The sequence below is a fragment of the Rutilus rutilus genome, assembly GCF_951802725.1.
Source record: "Rutilus rutilus genome assembly, chromosome: 23".
NCBI classification, from domain to species: domain Eukaryota; kingdom Metazoa; phylum Chordata; class Actinopteri; order Cypriniformes; family Leuciscidae; genus Rutilus; species Rutilus rutilus.
This window is the reverse complement of record NC_140233.1, coordinates 2097972-2115000: the sequence shown is the minus strand read 5'-3', so window position 1 is coordinate 2115000 and position 17029 is coordinate 2097972. Positions and strand designations below refer to the sequence as shown.

Sequence of the window (17029 nt, the reverse complement as noted above, 5' to 3'; positions counted from 1 at the left end):
CATCAAATCCTCATATTAGAGTGATTTGTGAAGGATCATGTGACACTGAAGACTGGAGTAATGATGCTGAACATTCAGCTTTGATCACAGGAATAAATTACACTTTACTATATATTCACATAGAAAACAACTGTTTTAAATCATAATATATATTTTATTTTTTTATCAAATAAATGCAGCCTTGGTGAGCAGAAGAGACTTCTTTTGGAAATTAAGTCTAAATTGTGGTAGTGTATATGAAATCATTCTCAAACTCTGACGTTACAGTCGTCAGTAACATCGGATTGGAATCATCTGGATTTAATTATACGCAACAGAAGATGTGTGTGTGTGTGTGTGTGTGTGTGTGTGTGTGTGTGTGTGTGTGTGTGTGTGTGTGTGTGTGTGTGTGTGTGTGTGTGTGTGTGTGTCTGACCTGTGATAGTCTCTCTAAGTCAACATCAGGCCGGCGAGGGCTACAGCGGTTGACCTCTCGCTATTCTTTAGGCCTTTGCTTTTTACAGTAGGATAACAGCGCTTTATTGTTGTTTATGGCTGTTGCTTTGTCAGGCCTGTGTTCTGATAACGGCCATTGGCAGGTCATTAAAGTCCCAGAACGGCCTCCTTTATGATAAGGAGTGGACACAACTGAGGTCTATCTGGAACAATAGCTGTTAACAGTCATAAATAGCAGACAAACTCAGGGCCATCGCACCAGTCTGACCCTCAAAGCATGCTGGGATATCTCCAGCCAATACGCACACTATGAGGTTCTTGAATGAATAGCATGGTAGAACGATGTTTAGCAGGAATCTATTACAGGAACACAGTCGTCCATGTGATCATTGGCCCACATCAGGAGTCTGAATTTAGGACGCTGTCAAATATGGGTCAATCCTATGGGACTCGAGTCCTACACGTGCCCTCGAGATCATGTTAAAGGAGTAGTTCACTGCAGAATTAAAATTTACGGGTAATTTATTCTCCCCCACGTCATCCGAGATGTTCATGTCTGTCTTTCTTCAGTGGAAAAGAAATGAAGGTTTTTGAGGAAAACACTCCAGGATGTTCCTCCATATAGTGTCTTCAATGGGGTCCAACGGGTTGAAGGTCCAGATGTGAGTTTCAGTGCAGCTTCAAAGTCTCGACACGATCCAGCCGAGGAATAAGAGTCTTATCTAGACAAACCAGCGGACATTTTATAACAAAATAAACATTTATATACTTTTAAACCACTAATGCTGTTCTTCCACTAGCTGTGATGCGACACACATCACGTAATCAGGTTGAAAGGTCAAGCGTGTTCCGGGTCAGAAATGTAGAGAAGGGCGAAAAACTACATCTCATTTTCTCCTCAAACTTCAAAATCGTCCGACATCGTTGTTTTACCTTTTCATTTTTTTTTTGTAAATGGCGTTTGACTTAAGGCCCTTTCACACCGGATGCGTAACGAAAAAGCGAATAGTTCGCGTCAAAACCACATCAGCCGCGACGCGAATTTGCGACGTCTGTGACGTTCAGAGCTTCAACATTCCAAAACTTTCGTGCCGACAGCTGAGAAAACATGGACACTTCATCATCATCATCATCTTCATCCAGTGAAGACGAGCTTTTCATTTCCTTTAAAAGACAGAAAAGAAGGTTTTGGGTGCACCCGACAGAACAGAGTCTCTGAAGGGGAGTATGAGCTAATGTCCACTTTTAGTTTCCTTTTCCTCTCTCCTTTTTCTCACACAGGTGTCCCTGAGGTTTTTCCACTGTTTTTTTGCATCTTCAACTAAACGCAGTGCGTTCTGTAATGTCAATACACGTTATATGTAAGTTAACACACAAAGTATGCTAACAAGTTAAAATCATTTGACTAGAAACTGTAGATATCACACAAAGAATGTATAGTATACTAAAAGCAGCCCTAAATAGTCTCACTACATTTTGTTACATGTTCAAAGTAAACACGGATCTTTGACGATAATAGTGTTAGCTTTCTATCGCAGATGTAGTTTAGCCTGCTAGCCTACACAGCACAGGACAACGACTAAAACTATCACACAAAACACTCACAGTCATGATAAGCGAGTTGGTTGGCAAAGCTAACGCCACACATTGTCTTTCAAATCGTTGTCCTTGTAGTGTGTGATTGGCTGAAGCCTTTTCTGTCGCCGCTAAAGTAAAAAAAATCGACATTGAATCGGAAAGTCGTGTTTCCGCCGCAGCACATCCGCGTTCGGTGTGTAAGCACTCATTACACAAACAGCTGATCAAAACATAAAACCATCGCGCGAATTATTCGTGCGTCAAAATCGCATCCAGTGTGAAAGGGCCTTTAGTCTTTGCACGTTGGCTTTGTAAACACTGGGTCTGTTCTTCCCCCTAGGTCCCGCTTGACCTTTCAACCTGATTACGTAATGTGTGTCGCATCACAGCTAGAGCAAGACCAGCATTAGTGGTTTAAAAGTATATAAATGTTTATTTTGTTTATAAAATGTCCGCTGGTTTGTCTAGATGAGACTCTTATTCCTCGGCTGGATCGTGTCGAGACTTTGAAGCTGCACTGAAACTCACATCTGGACCTTCGACCCGTTGGACCCCATTGAAGACACTATATGGAGAAACATCCTGGAATGTTTTCCTCAAAAACCTTCATTTCTTTTCCACTGAAGAAAGAAAGACATCTTGGATGACGTGGGGAGAGTAAATTACCCGTAAATTTGAATTTTAAAGTGAACTACTCCGTTAATGGCGGAGGATCTTCTGAACGGGGTCCCGAGTGCGTCAGGACATGCCGGGTCAAAACGGCCTTTCGGTTTTACAACCCGTGAGTTTCAGGCCAGGTGTGAGGAGCTGTTTGAACCGCTGTGACCATGAGGGGGCCGGAGGGGTCAGATTTATGATCCTCTTGTGCTCAGAAAGGATCCCAGGTCAGGGATGTGTGACTTGTCCTGTTTTATATTGCACTGGAATCCTTGTTCAACCCTGAACTGTGAAACGAGAGCCACAACAGAGCATCAGCGTGATGGATTGGTCTATTTCCAGGGTCGTCCTGAAAACGAGGACAGATAGAGTACTCATTTGAAGGGGCTCTTCTCAAGGGTTTTTGGGAAACCATTGGTATTTTTGGCTCAGGAGTTTGTACAAATGACTTCATTCACATCCGTCAGTGTTCGCAGGGTGTGTCGGTCGCTGACCTGAGGCTCGACACACTACAGCTCATTTATAATAGTTACTTTCTTGCTCAGTTTTTGTCTCGTTTTCCAGTACAAATATCAAAGGTCTTAAATCAGGATGCTTTTAATGGAATAGTGCACTTCAAAATCATTATTTACTCGCCCTTAAGTTGTTTCAAACATGTATGAGTTTCTTTCTTCTGCTGAACACAGATAAAGATATTGTGAAGAATGTCGGTGATCAAACAGTTGTTGGACCCCATTGACTTCCATAGTAGGAAGAAAATACAGTCACACTTTATTTTAAGGTGTCATTGTTACTGTGTAATTATATATTTGTAATATTAAACAACTACATACTTACTATAGGGTTAGGGTAGGCTTTGGTTGAGGGTTAGCATGTATAATTTACTGTTATTACTATGGTATGTAACATATGTAACAAGGACACTGTAAAATAAAGTTGTACCAAAAATACTATGAAAGTCAATGGGGTCCAACAACTGTTTGATCACTGACATTCTTCACGATATCTTCATCCGAGTTCAGCAGAAGAAAGAAACTCATACAGGTTTGAAACAACTTGAGGGAGAGTAAATGCGAGCATAGTGAACTATTCCTTTAATAGAGATGCAAAACCACAAAGATCAAACACATCTATCTGCCAGTGGTGTCAGAAAAACCAATTCAAGGTGAAAACCAGTTTGTCTTTTACTTTTTTCTCATTTTGAACATAACCTCACAAAAATACTGAGGAAGAGCAGCACCCATCAAGATGAATATATTGCTCGGTTTACTAACTAAATGAGACCAAAACTATGTTCCAGTGGTTGTTTGAGGCCTGTGAATGAAAGACGGTGTGGTTGAAGTGAATCTTTCCAGTTTCTGAAACTGTGAATTCGTACAGAGGACCAAAAATATAGCATTTCTGAAAACAATTATCCATTTGGACTCCAAAGCAAGCTCTTTTACATCCACACTGTAGTTTTTCAGTAGGTTACTCAACGTTTGGGATGCATGGAAAGCAAGTCCGGGGGTTTGTTTATCTTTCGGCGAGCCGCTAAAACCAGGGGGGCACAAATCCCCTCTTCCTCTTTGTTTCTGTCACACAAAGGGCTGTGCTTTGGTCCGGGTCCTGCTGTGTTTGCACCTCTGTGGCCTTGAACGCAACAATGGTGTTGTCCTCCAAAAAACCTCCATCCCATTACCAGCCCTTTTATTCAAGGCAGCGGTCGTAAAAAGCTCACGGAACAGTCGGCGTCTGTTATAGGCTTCCTATATTTGTAGGGTAGATTTCATGTTTTATGGAAATAAGAGATCGGGTTTAAGCTGCAGTTGTTGTTCTGTTTGTTTTTTCTCCCTTTCGCCTTTTTTTTTGCCTTTGTCGCCATTGGCTTTTGGCTTGCTTAGTTAGGGACATTTATTTTAATATTTAATTTATAATATTATTGATCTGCCTGCATTGACACCATTATATGAGAACTGAACTGAGCTGGACGATGACATTACGATATACATATAAATGAACTAAATTAATAACTTTTTACAGCATAAATGAACCATCATTGAACTTACTTAAGCTGGACTGTGATGCAATTTTCTTCTGGAAACAAACTTTGTTGCATTATTTTCCTGTTATCTCTGTAAAGCTGCTTTGAAACGATCTGTATTGTAAAAAGAGCTGTATAAATAAAGGTGACTTGACTGTTTGGTACAACGAGATCATTGGCCAGTTAACCGAGCTGTTGAATCTGACACTTTTTTTGCACACCCCCAAGGGAAGTTTCCATTTCATGAGCACAAAGTTGTTGGTTTGTGGTGAAATGATAGAGGTAAGAACAAAGACCACCCTGGGTAGACGAATGGAGTTTCATAACTTCCTCCATCATCCTTCATTCAGGAAACCGGGAGCCTCGTCCTCCTGGACGGAGAACAAACTCTGAGCTTTTGTTTGTTTAAACAACAGGAAGGTCTTCACCTTTGGCACATTCCTCAGGAAATGAAGGCGAGATGAGGTAAACTGTCTTTCTAGGCAGGACACTGAGGTTTTTGGGGTCACTACTTGGGGCGCATAAGGCGTTCATAAAGGGTGAATTTGGTTGCACTCATTTTCCAACTGTAGACATTTGTTTTTCTGTCAAAAAACCTTGTTCCTTTGGGTCTCCTGGTGGTTTGGTTGAACAGTTCTTGCATTCTGAATTCAGAATCAGCCTTCCTAGTGTTTCAATGCCAGTGAAGGACAAAAAGTATGTATTTCCCCAAACGGCACGCATGCTAAAAGCAAAACACCCATACGGAAGTGGATTGGCTCTGATAGTGACGGCCTTTTTGATTTGCATGGTAAACGCTCTGTAAGTACCACGTGGAGTCTTTCAGGCATTGTGGTCTGGATCTGCTGACATCATTGTTGACTTGAGACGTGAAAGAGTGACGTTTGACTGAAACTCCATTTAATGCATGAAGGGTTGCAACTCGCTTCAGTTTGATCACTTTTGCTTAAGGAGCCACTTAAATGATCTTTATTAGGACAACTTTTTTTGCAATCTATATTGGCAATCTATGGAATTCCTGATTGAAAAGCGCCATCTCAGAACAAATACTTAAATATTACAATATTATGAATAATTTTCAATGCAAAAATGTATTTTCTCACTCGTTTACCAGTTCAAATATCGAAACATTCTTAAATCAGATCATTTATCTGAGGTGCAAAATGACATAGAAAGAAATGTGTCAAAATTAGGCGAGTTTGTTTAAAACAGGAAGAACTGGGGTCAGATTTTTTTTTACTTAATTAAAAGGGAAAACTAGATTATTTTTCTGACTGCACTGATATTTTATCTTATTTTAATCATAAATTCACTTAATTTTCATTATTTCTTAGAAGACAACAAGAATGTCTAGTGTATTTTTGCTTCTCCAGTAAATGTATCTTGATTTAAAAAGGTTAAAATATTTGTGCTGGAAAACAAGACAGAAACACTGAAGAAGTCAACGTTGAATATGAAATTTAACACTATTTTACGTTTTAAAACTAAATTCTACACTGTAAAAAAAAAAAAAGATTTGTTGATGTTGTGAATAAAACGATTATTGTAAAAAGATTTATTGTAGAAAATACTTCAAAATGTTACATTTAATTCAATGTTATTTGGTGTATTTTTGTGAGTAATTTCCGAGTGAACATTTAAAAGTAGATCCTGTAGTGAATTCTACACCAATTTCTTTCAGTGTATAAGACCAGATTGTGTTATCGGTAACGCTTTACAATAAGGTTCATTAGTTAACATGAACTAAGAAAGAACAATACCTCTTCAGCATTTATTAATCTTAGGTAATATTAATTTCAACACTTACTAATACGTTATTAAAATCAAATGTTGTATTTGTTAACATCAGTTAATGCACTGTGAACTAACATGAACTAACAATGAACAGCTGTATTTTTTATTAAGTAACATTAACAAAGTTTAATAAATACTGTAGCAAATGTTTTTTCTCATTGTTAGTTCATGCTAGTTAACTAATGAACCTTATTGTAAAGCGTTACCGTGTTATCAATATTGATGTGAGGTTTGTATGTAAAAGAGTCCCAGTCGCTCGAGAAACCCGAGGAAGGGCTGGGTGAAACTGACCGTTGCTGTAAGTAATGTGAAGTGTGTTTGAAGTGAAGGGGGTTTGGTTTAGGAGCCACGCTGAGCTCGGGTTATCGGGGGAGTGGCTCCACAGGACTGCAGTAAATGGAAGAGCATCTGCTAGAGTTGTGCTCCACACACACACACACACTACTGTACTCGTCCTGCGCCGTCGGCTCACACGCGTGACAACGTCTGCTTTGGATTTAGATGGGATGAGGCTCACACTGAGGACATGTAGTCAAGGAATCACGGGACCTTTGGAGAACACAGTTTGATTCGATTTTCTTGAAGACGTTGCCGAGCGAGCAGGTATGGTTTGAAACTTTGAAACATTTAAAAGTCTTCTCTGCAGGGCCTTTGGGTGCACATTCGACCTATATTTTGCTGTGTCACGTCCTACTTCTAGTTATATTTAGCTTGTATAAACTTCTCAGTTAATTGTAGGTGGTGCAGCACAGATTTGAAGACTCTGCGTGTGTTTAAAGGTCTGTTGAAAAGGAAAAAGGTGTCAGAGAGGTGTGTTGTGGGTAAATATCCGAAGCTTCTAGTCATCTGGCTCCAGCCGGTCAGAACGCAGGTGGTCTTTCTCTAATGTCTTCAGTGTGTTGGGACAAGCCTTGAAACCATTTGGTCCTGGAATAACACTCGAGTTCTTCAAAGTTTGGCCAAAAGTTTGGGAGGATCACCCAAACGCTCCAGAATGAGTCGACACTGCCTCCTTCCTGTTTATAATGTCTAGCATTCTCTGATATAACTTTAAGTTAAACTTTTCTTTTTTTTGTCCGATAACCATAGACTTGTCACTATCTTGGCATTAGGGCATCATAAATATATTTTCAGATAACAGTTGTATGTCTTTTGGAAGGTAAAAACTAGTAATCATAATTGGTAATCAGACTGATAACCATTTGTAATTGGTTGATTAACAAAAGTGGTTGATTCTAATGACAATCTTGTAAATGCAGACTAAATATTTAATGTTTTACAATATTTTGTTAGGAAATTTTGGGTGAGTATAGAAATTTGAGTAGCCTGAATATTTTGAGTGTGAAATGGTGTACATCTAATTTGCCATCATTAAAGTGCATCATGTATAATATGTCAGTATTATTTGGGCTCTACTCTTGTGATCTATTGACAACTAGTAAAAACACAGATCTAATTATTTGCTCATATGAACTTTTGAGGGTTTTAGTTAAAGCTTTGAGGTAAGTTAGGTTCTAGTTTGGAGATTTGGACTTGTTTGTTTTAGAAGATTCAAAGATGCTTTTGTATGCAAGTGTTTTTGGAAGTGACATGTCATAACAAACGATTGTATTTGTTGGATTGAAGTTTTATTACTGGCTCAACAGCCGTGGAGGGAAACTCCTCATTTGTGGAGCGCAGGACTCGCTCACATCGTCTGCCAGTTCTGCTGTTCTTAACATTAAATCCATAGACAGAATTCCAGCACTGATTCAGGTCTGGACTGGGCCAAATCAAACAGGTCCTGACGGGCCGGACTAATGGAGCGCCATCGGTGCCAGTGGATCTGCTGAACATTTCCACATTTACTGGGCTTAATGAAGGCTTGTTTTTACACACACATACTATTCTCATTAACCACATAATATTTAATGCACCCATAATGAGTGTCATTCTGACTAATTTAGCTGAGGAAAAATGTGGTAGTTATGCAGTATTATGTTTTAAACGGTCACATTTACTGTCTCTAAAAGGTGGAATCTGTTGACCTAACTTCCACTATGCTCACAGTCATCGAACTGAATCTGGTTTAACCCAGTTAACCCATGCTATTTCTGTGAGAATGGTTACCGCTCACATTTCCACACCAAAGTTGTGGAAATGGGCTATTGAGTAAGATGTAATTTGTTGGGTCTTGACCTGGTGTCCTCAGGACACTTATGCAAATTAATTTGTCAGAGACTTCATTTGCATGGTAGTATCATTTTGATTAGCCACGTGAAGTTATGCATCATTTAATGTAGAAATAAAAGTGCTTAAAATGCATTTATTCACTTTAAGTCTTCATGAAATTGGTCCTTTGCTATGCTGAGGGTCCATTACCATATGAGTCTCTGGTAGTTACCCTTGTGTGATCACCCGGGGTCCATCCCCTCCCCAGGCAACTCGCCCTCCACCCATATCTGCCCCCCATTGAGGCCCATTCAGGCCTCGCGTGGGTGGATCTAACAGATATGCATCTCAGACCTCCAAAGTCATGTTAACAAGCAGCTCTACAAGAGAGCAGGCTGTTAAACACTCGGGGCTCGAGGGCTTTTTCAGGGCGAGCTTTTTCAGACAGGAACTGCTTTTGGTTCCCCGAGGTCCCTGCGATTCACTCAGAGCCACTCAATCGTAAAATAGCTGTTTATTTTCGATGAAACATTTACTGCAGTTTCTCTTCACTTCAGTTGTTGATTAGATCTGGAGTCTCAGGAAGTGATGCTGATGGCATCTAAGACAGAAATTAGCATACTTAAGGAGACTGTTTAGGAGAAAGGGTGTTGCCTCTTTGAGCTCCTTTCCTGTGTCAGCAACTTCCTTTGAAGAAAATATCATATACTAGTGGATTTTGCACCACCAGAACACGTGTGTAACATGGCAGGGAATGTCTCTCTTCTGATAGAATTACATAACCGAGTTAATGTTTGAGTAGTCTCTTACAGGAACTTCAATGGTTCTTCTGAGAAGAGTTTGGGGTATTTGAACACCTAAAATTAAGTACTTTGGTGAAGAAGCCTCTCTTGGATTGGGTTTGTCTGGAAGTCTTTATGATTTCAACTGAAGAGAATTTCAGGCCTGAACAAAAAGCCATGTTTGGTCATTTCAGTTGTTCATCTATAGATGGGATTGTGATGGGTCGGGCACAGTTGCATTTACTTCAAAATCTCACATGTGAAATAGCACATCGATTTAACTTCATTTACCCAGTGTTATCTGATAGCATTCTGATTGTGTTTGTATTGTGTTCTTGTAAAACCTTAGTAAATTTAACAACTTTCACTACTGTTTTAAAGATGCATTTCTCTTTTTTTAGAGATATGCCCCCCCACCACACACACACATTGCGGCATTACTTTTATGAAAAAGTAAGCACATATACCACTACAATGCAAAAAAAGTCCTGTCATTCTCTTTGGTGTGAAATATGATCTGACATTTCTTGCCACTTTTTGTGAGCTTCACCCTTTAATTGTTGATGCACATATTCTGGATGCATCTTCCCGTTCCAGTCTAAATTGCTGTACATGTGAAACTAACACCTGTCATTGGGTTCATTCCATCCATCTCACCTGTTTTCATTCCAAAAACAGCAGCTCCAGAGATCAAAGCATCAGATGATGCGTCACTCAGCAGGACGTGATGCGGTATGGCAGGTTCTAAAACACTGTCCTCAACAAACAGCACAGGGGCTTGAAGAAAGACATGGGTTTCAAGCATTACCATATGGCTTTGTTATGCTTGGTGTCCTGAATGGACTTCAAAGGAGTGACAGGGAAGAACGCAAAAGATTTCAGTCCTCTGTCAGTGTGAGCTGAAAGAGTTCTGAACGGAGTCAAGTAAACTATGTCGTTGGGAAAAAATCATATATGGCATGCATTAGTGCTCAACTTAACCAGAAGAGCGTCCCAATAGAAGGAAATGGAAAATACCAGAAAGCTTCCACGGTGATGATGAGTCAGGAAAATGCATTAAAATAAATTGACTGTAAAAGAGTTAGGATGGTTGAAGTTTGGAGGGAATGTCCGACCACATCACGGCAAAACTCGGCACAATAGCAGTAACAATAAAACTGCCATCGTTTTATGAGCAGAATCTATTTAACAGGCCTCCACCCTGGGCTGGAAGTCACTGTAACTGCCATGAAATGTTTTAGGACGCTGCATTATTCCAGTTGCGTTATTGTTCTCATCCCAATACAATGTATCTTACGAGGTGTTTTATCATGTGGTTTCGTGATCCATGACACACTGTTCCCTCTTAACCACTCCAGGAGGTCTTTCTGATGAACCTCGAGAATTCGGGAAGTTTCCACGGTGCCGTGAGGCAGCTGGACATGGAGCCGAAGGTCAACAAGCTCACGTTCGGCTTCCAGCGGAGCTCCACCTCAGATGACGACTCGGGCTGTGCCTTGGAGGAATATGCTTGGGTGCCACCAGGACTTCGACCAGAACAGGTAAACCAATCTCTATGGGCTTATGAAAGTCTAGAACTTATTGGAATATTGCCTCCACAACGTAAAGCATTTAACAGAGAACTTGCATTAATGCACATGTAAGGTAGGAAATGGTTAGAAGGCAGCATGAGGCCAAAATGGCAACATTGTTTTGAAAGGGGAAAACCGCAATAACAACCATGTTACAAAATGCAAAGCAGTCGCATGTCTTCAGTTTCAGGGAAAGAATCTGCTCTGTTATGGCTAAATAGTATCATGCAGTTCAAGATGTGATATCTTAACACAATGTGCAAGCTGTTATACAATAAATACACCAGATGTGATCTTTATTAAAATTCCAAACTGTTGGTCAATCATTCTGTCAGCAAAGCTAGTCACAGTCACTAAGATTTAGAGGACCTTACTGCATTTTTGCAGGCACAGCTAAACACTGTGAAGGAAGCACCCCACAGGCATTTTGGGAACAGGAAATGCTGCTTTTTATTTACAAACTACTTCATGGAAAATCTGCAAGTCATTATCTCAAGCTGCCAGACAAAAGGGCTTGAAATGATGAGGAAAAGCAGTTTGCTAACAGCCAAGCTCGCAGCCACAACTTTTTTTTTCCTGGCATTGTCCGCAAAGGCGGTCCTCTCGTGCCTGGAGGCGCGCTGATGTGGCGCTGATTCCAGTCGGTGTCCCACACTTCCCCCGGCTGTCCTTAAGAGCACCCTTGAATAAAATCTGAAGTGATGGGTGAGGAAAAAGGTCTAAAGCAATTTGGAGACCCCTAAAATCCCAGTTCAGCTTTTGTGTTAAATGCAAGAGCCAACTGTAATGCCTTTATAGCAGCCGTTCTGTGAATTGCCCTGCAGATTATAGGTGATCATTGTGGGGAAGAACACAAACACTCAGGAATAGTGTTGTTCAAGTGCCTAAGGCTCAGTACCAGAGGTAATATCAGCTTGAAATGAGGGGTGATTTATGGTGCTGCTGATCATCAGGTCTAAATGCCATTCCAGTAGACTGACTCAACAGCAGCAGGATTCTCTTTATGCAGGAAAAGACAAGCACAGTCCAGCTATTTATCTGGGGGCTGTTACGACCAGCACTCATAAAGAGTTCCCACTCACAAGGCATAGGTCACAGTGTCATAGAAGCACAATAGAGTACAGTAAAAACCTTTCCTCAGCCTCAAAACTGGTGGCTCAAGTTTCAGAAAAGGTAATTTAATGGAAATGGCAATGTTGATAGATACACAGGAATGACTCAACCTGGTACACACGGCGTTAACATTTGTCTCTGGAAATCTGATCACAAGTGCTCAGTTGAGAAAGATTGATTCCATTGAGGGGATCACTTAAGACAGATGTTGGGCTAGTCTAGTGTAACTGCTTTTTTGACTTTGTGCATACTCTACATGGAGTGACTGACCTGATCCGTCTCCATCTCATATCCAGGTCCAGCTCTACTTCTCTTGCCTACCTGAGGACAAAGTCCCTTATGTGAACAGCCCCGGGGAGAAATACCGCATCAAGCAGCTCCTGTACCAGCTACCTCCTCATGACAATGAGGTGAGTTTACAGAAACAAAGGAAATAGGACCTGCATCAGCAGCCATGAAAGCCCCTATTGTTTCCCCAGCATCGCTGCAGTCCAAAATGCCCACGCATCACATTTCAAAACCCCTTCAAATAGCTTTTTAACTGCAACGTGGTGTGGGTGTTTTTAGCTTCATGGGTTTAGAGCTTCACCACACTCCTGCCATTACAGAAAGAAGCTTTGTCACTTCATATCTATGTGGGTGCTTGTACAATGAGACTTTTGAGCTGAAGATTAAATGATGCTGCTTGGAGAGACTCGGTCTGAATCAATCTGAGACATTGCTCTGGGTCACATAACAAACTTTTTTATGCATCACAACTTAAAACATGCATAGTTTGTGTTTTTCAGTGCGTGACTCTTAATTTTGCTCTTTAAATCAAGAGATGTTTGATTTTCCTGTGTTAAGGTATGCCAAAGTACTCAGGAAAATTTCCTAGCCATCTATAAGGGAACCTGCACACAAGAGTTTGTACTGTATCAGATAAGGCTTGGATTTTAATGGGGATGAGCATAGAAGGTTTGCCAAACTGATGCACTATCATGCAAAGTTGAGAAATTTTTATCTTTTGCAGCAGTGCACTCTGATGTAGACTTTTGTTGGATGCAGATGTGCTTTGGTAAACCAAATTCGCTGTATTCCTGGTTGTCTTTCCACTCAAAACACATTGTATGCATTTGTATTTGTCAAACTCTCCTTCAATGCTTTCTCTAGCGTGTAAGCACATTAAAAGGAATAGGCCTACTCTCTTTGCTCAAAAGACCCTGCATGTGGTCCACAAGGGCTTCTTTCTTAATAGTTTGACAGCAAACACGTTTTAAATGTCCCCCTTAGGTGCGATACTGCCAGTCTCTCAGTGAAGAAGAGAAGAAGGAGCTTCACATGTTTAGCGTGCAGAGAAAGAAAGAGGCCCTCGGGCGAGGAACTCTAAGACTGCTGCCAAGGACGATGCTTCATGCCATGTGTGAACACGTAGGTGTTTAAACTAAGCGTATTGCGATGCAAGAAGTGACTGTTTGAAGCTGATTGTTTTATTTAAACATCTTGCCTCTTCAGTGTGGAGAGAACGTCAGTGGAGGGGAGATGGTGGTGTTCGCTTCACGAGCGGGACCTAGTCAGTGTTGGCACCCATCGTGCTTCACATGTTCCACCTGCAATGAGCTCCTGGTTGATCTCATTTACTTCTACCAGGATGGGAAGGTCCACTGTGGACGGCATCATGCTGAATTGCTAAAGCCACGCTGTTCCTCCTGTGATGAGGTGAGTTTAGTTTTTCAAAAAACACACTCATTGTATTGTGCATGAAACAAGGCATGTTACATCATGGATGCTCTTATTCATTTATTGGTGTCCTCACAGATTATTTTTGCGGACGAGTGCACAGAGGCAGAGGGTCGTCACTGGCATATGAAGCACTTTTCCTGCTTTGAATGCGAGACCATCCTGGGTGGTCAACGGTACATCATGAAGGATGGTCGGCCCTTCTGCTGCGGTTGCTTTGAGTCTCTGCACGCGGAATACTGTGAGGCCTGCGCCGAACACATCGGTAAGCCCAAATGTGTCTCTCTGATGTCTCAACGTCATTTACCACAAAACCACGTTTCGCCTGCAAGAAGCTGACCTTTAACTCCTGTTTATTTTCCTCTAGGGGTGGACCATGCCCAAATGACGTATGATGGCCTTCACTGGCACGCCACAGATGCTTGTTTTAGCTGTGCTCAGTGCAAGAGCTCCTTGCTTGGTTGTCCCTTTTTACCCAGACAAGGCAGGATCTACTGTTCCAAGACCTGCAGTCTAGGGGAGGACGTCCACGCCTCGGATTCTTCCGATTCTGCCTTCCAGTCCGCAAGATCTCGGGAATCACGGCGCAGTGTGAAGATGGGACAAAGCAGCCGCTCCGCAGACCAATGTCGACAGTCTCTTCTCTTTTCACCTGCAGGCAATTACAAGTTCCCCGGACTCTCAGGGAACGCTGACGACACCTTGTCCAACAAGCTGTCACAGCTAAGCTTTGCAGACAACCACTTCTGGAGGAACAGGGAGGAGCAGGAAGATCCCGAGGACCACGAGGAATGGGCTGAGCATGAGGACTACATGACCCAGCTCCTTCTCAAGTTTGGTGAACATGGAATGTTCCAGCAGCCGGAGGACACTAGGCCAAACAACCTCTGGACGACTGACTCTGATGCCAAAAACAAGACTGAGCCCAGGATGCCAGGCAGTGGTGGGAATGGCAGTCTGGCCAGTAAAAAGTACAAGGCAGACATGTACTGGGCACAGTCCCAGGATGGACTAGGTGACTCTGCGTATGGGAGTCACCCTGGACCTGCAAGCAGCAGAAAGCTCCAGGAGCTCGATTTGGAGCATGGAGCCAGCTTTAAGCTTGAAGACAAACAGTGGTATAATGACTCCTTGGAATGCATCACAGATGAACTTAAACCAGCAGAGCAGAACATCAGAGACTCAATGGACTCCTTGGCGCTCTCCAACATCACAGGTGAGACTAAAGGATTGATGTCCAAGTGATATTTGCTGAGTGCAAAGAATGTGAGGCAATTGGGGGGAAATCTGAGGAATGGATGTAGAGATATATATATATATATATATATATATATATATATATATATATATATATATATATATATAGTAAAACGTGTTCAATGTAGGCAAAAAGTTAAGTGTAATTTTGGTGGCAAACTGGAATTTGTAGAATTTTGCATTTCTGGTAGTCTGGGATGTGGTCATTGAAAATCAGGCACACCATGGCATTTAAATTTCTACGTATAGACTATTGAATGTAATTTTTTGCACTGCTGTACAGTATAATTTGAACTTCTGTGATCCTTTCAGGTGCTTCAGTTGATGGGGATATAAAAGAGAAACAGTTGCTCTACTCGTTACAACAGTTCTCTGAGCTTGAACACTGTGAGAACACCAGCAACATGGGGACGCTGAATTCATCAGTGCTGCACAGAAGCACCAACTCCCTGAAGAGCCTGACCTCCGAGCTCGAGCGTGTGGAGGTTATTGAAGAGGAGGACCCGGAGCAGGAGGTCCCGCTCCCTGAGGAGAGGCCCAAACCACCTCACTTATCTGTCTTAAGAAGGTCTAAGTCCCAGTCCAAACCTCAGCAGGTAAAGTTCTCAGATGATGTTATAGATAACGGACGATATGATGGCCTGGAGGTGCGGCAGCCTCCCATGAGTGAACGTACTCGTAGACGAGCGTACCACTTCGACGAGCAAGATCAGCAGCGCCACCGGCATCACCACAGGCGAAGGAGTCGTCGTAAGTCTCGTTCGGACAATGCACTTCACTTGTTGCCCAAAGAAAAGGCCCGTATGTGCTTTAAGGAGGACCGTCGCCAGCACGAGCCCGGTCCGAACGCTCACTACAGACAGCCTCCCTATGCCCACGCTGACTCTGAATACGGTTTGCACAATCAGGGGGCAGAGAGATGTTTACGTCTTTATGGGGATGAAGATGACTGGTGTTCTACCTGCTCCTCTTCATCATCTGAATCAGAGGAGGAAGGCTTTTTCCTGGGCCAGCCTATTCCACAACCAAGACAACCTCGGTACCAATATTACGCTGATGAACATCCCATTGGCACAAGGACAAAGTCCAAACAGAAGAGAGGACGAAAGGACAAAAACTGTATAATTTCATAGAACTGGCAAGGAAGTTTGCAACAGTTGATCTGCATCTTAATACGTCTTTTATCAAATGCCGTTATGGAAGTTGCTTTAAGCTGTTATTTGAAGTGGAATACATCTTGTTCAGGTTTCTCTGCCCAGGACATATTGCAGTGGTCTTGCCATACAGTGATGATGTTGGTCAACGCAGTATTAAAACCATGCTTACTTGCTGCAATAACGCATATTACGTGACAAGTGATTATAGTCTTTGAAAGAACCAGAAGAATATAATATTTATAATAAAGCCGCTTTTTTAGAGACTAATGGAGAGAATAATTTAACTTTGCAAAAATGAATGTGTATATATTGTAAAATGTATGAGTTAAAGCTAATATTTTTATATCCCTGAGTTTCAAAAAGATTTTTTTTTAAAGAATGTTACTGTAAAAAAAATACTAAAGAACAAAGGTTTGCAGCGACTCCACTTTTGTTAATCAGGGTTTTAAAAATAAATATGTAACGCCACGGTCAGCAATTCTGCTCAATTTGTACAAACATTGTACGTTACGTATTATCCAAAGCCTATTTGAGTGTCATTTTATTAATGGGTCATACAGACAGATCACTGTAAGCTGTATAAATGCAAACTGGAACGCAAGGCTAATAATAAAAAAAAGAGATATATATACATATATACATGCACATTTCGTGTCTACTATGTCTTTAAAGTCGACATTAATCCTTTCTGTAGTCCAACAGGATGTGTTCTTGTATTCCGTCTGCATTATTGTCTTACTGTGGATCTATCAACACATGGAGATTGACATTTTTGACCATTGCATCACGTTT

General features: G+C 41.5%; 1 protein-coding gene across 2 annotated transcripts in view; it reads left to right on the top strand.

Moving 5' to 3' along the window:
* Positions 1-16873, top strand: part of prickle1a (prickle homolog 1a) — a 25922-nt gene extending 9049 nt beyond the window's left edge. The window contains exons 1-8 of one of the 2 annotated variants that reach the window (XM_084397937.1): positions 6879-7090; positions 10779-10961; positions 12401-12514; positions 13377-13514; positions 13599-13802; positions 13902-14088; positions 14191-15039; positions 15393-16867. In XM_084397937.1, the coding sequence (XP_084254063.1) occupies positions 10791-10961; positions 12401-12514; positions 13377-13514; positions 13599-13802; positions 13902-14088; positions 14191-15039; positions 15393-16213 (2484 nt within the window). In that variant the 5' untranslated portion in view covers positions 6879-7090; positions 10779-10790 and the 3' untranslated portion in view covers positions 16214-16867. Of the gene's footprint in view, positions 1-6878; positions 7091-10778; positions 10962-12400; positions 12515-13376; positions 13515-13598; positions 13803-13901; positions 14089-14190; positions 15040-15392 lie in introns of those variants that run through there. The other variant, XM_084397936.1, reaches the window with a different exon arrangement.
* The last annotated feature ends 156 nt before the right edge of the window (positions 16874-17029 follow it).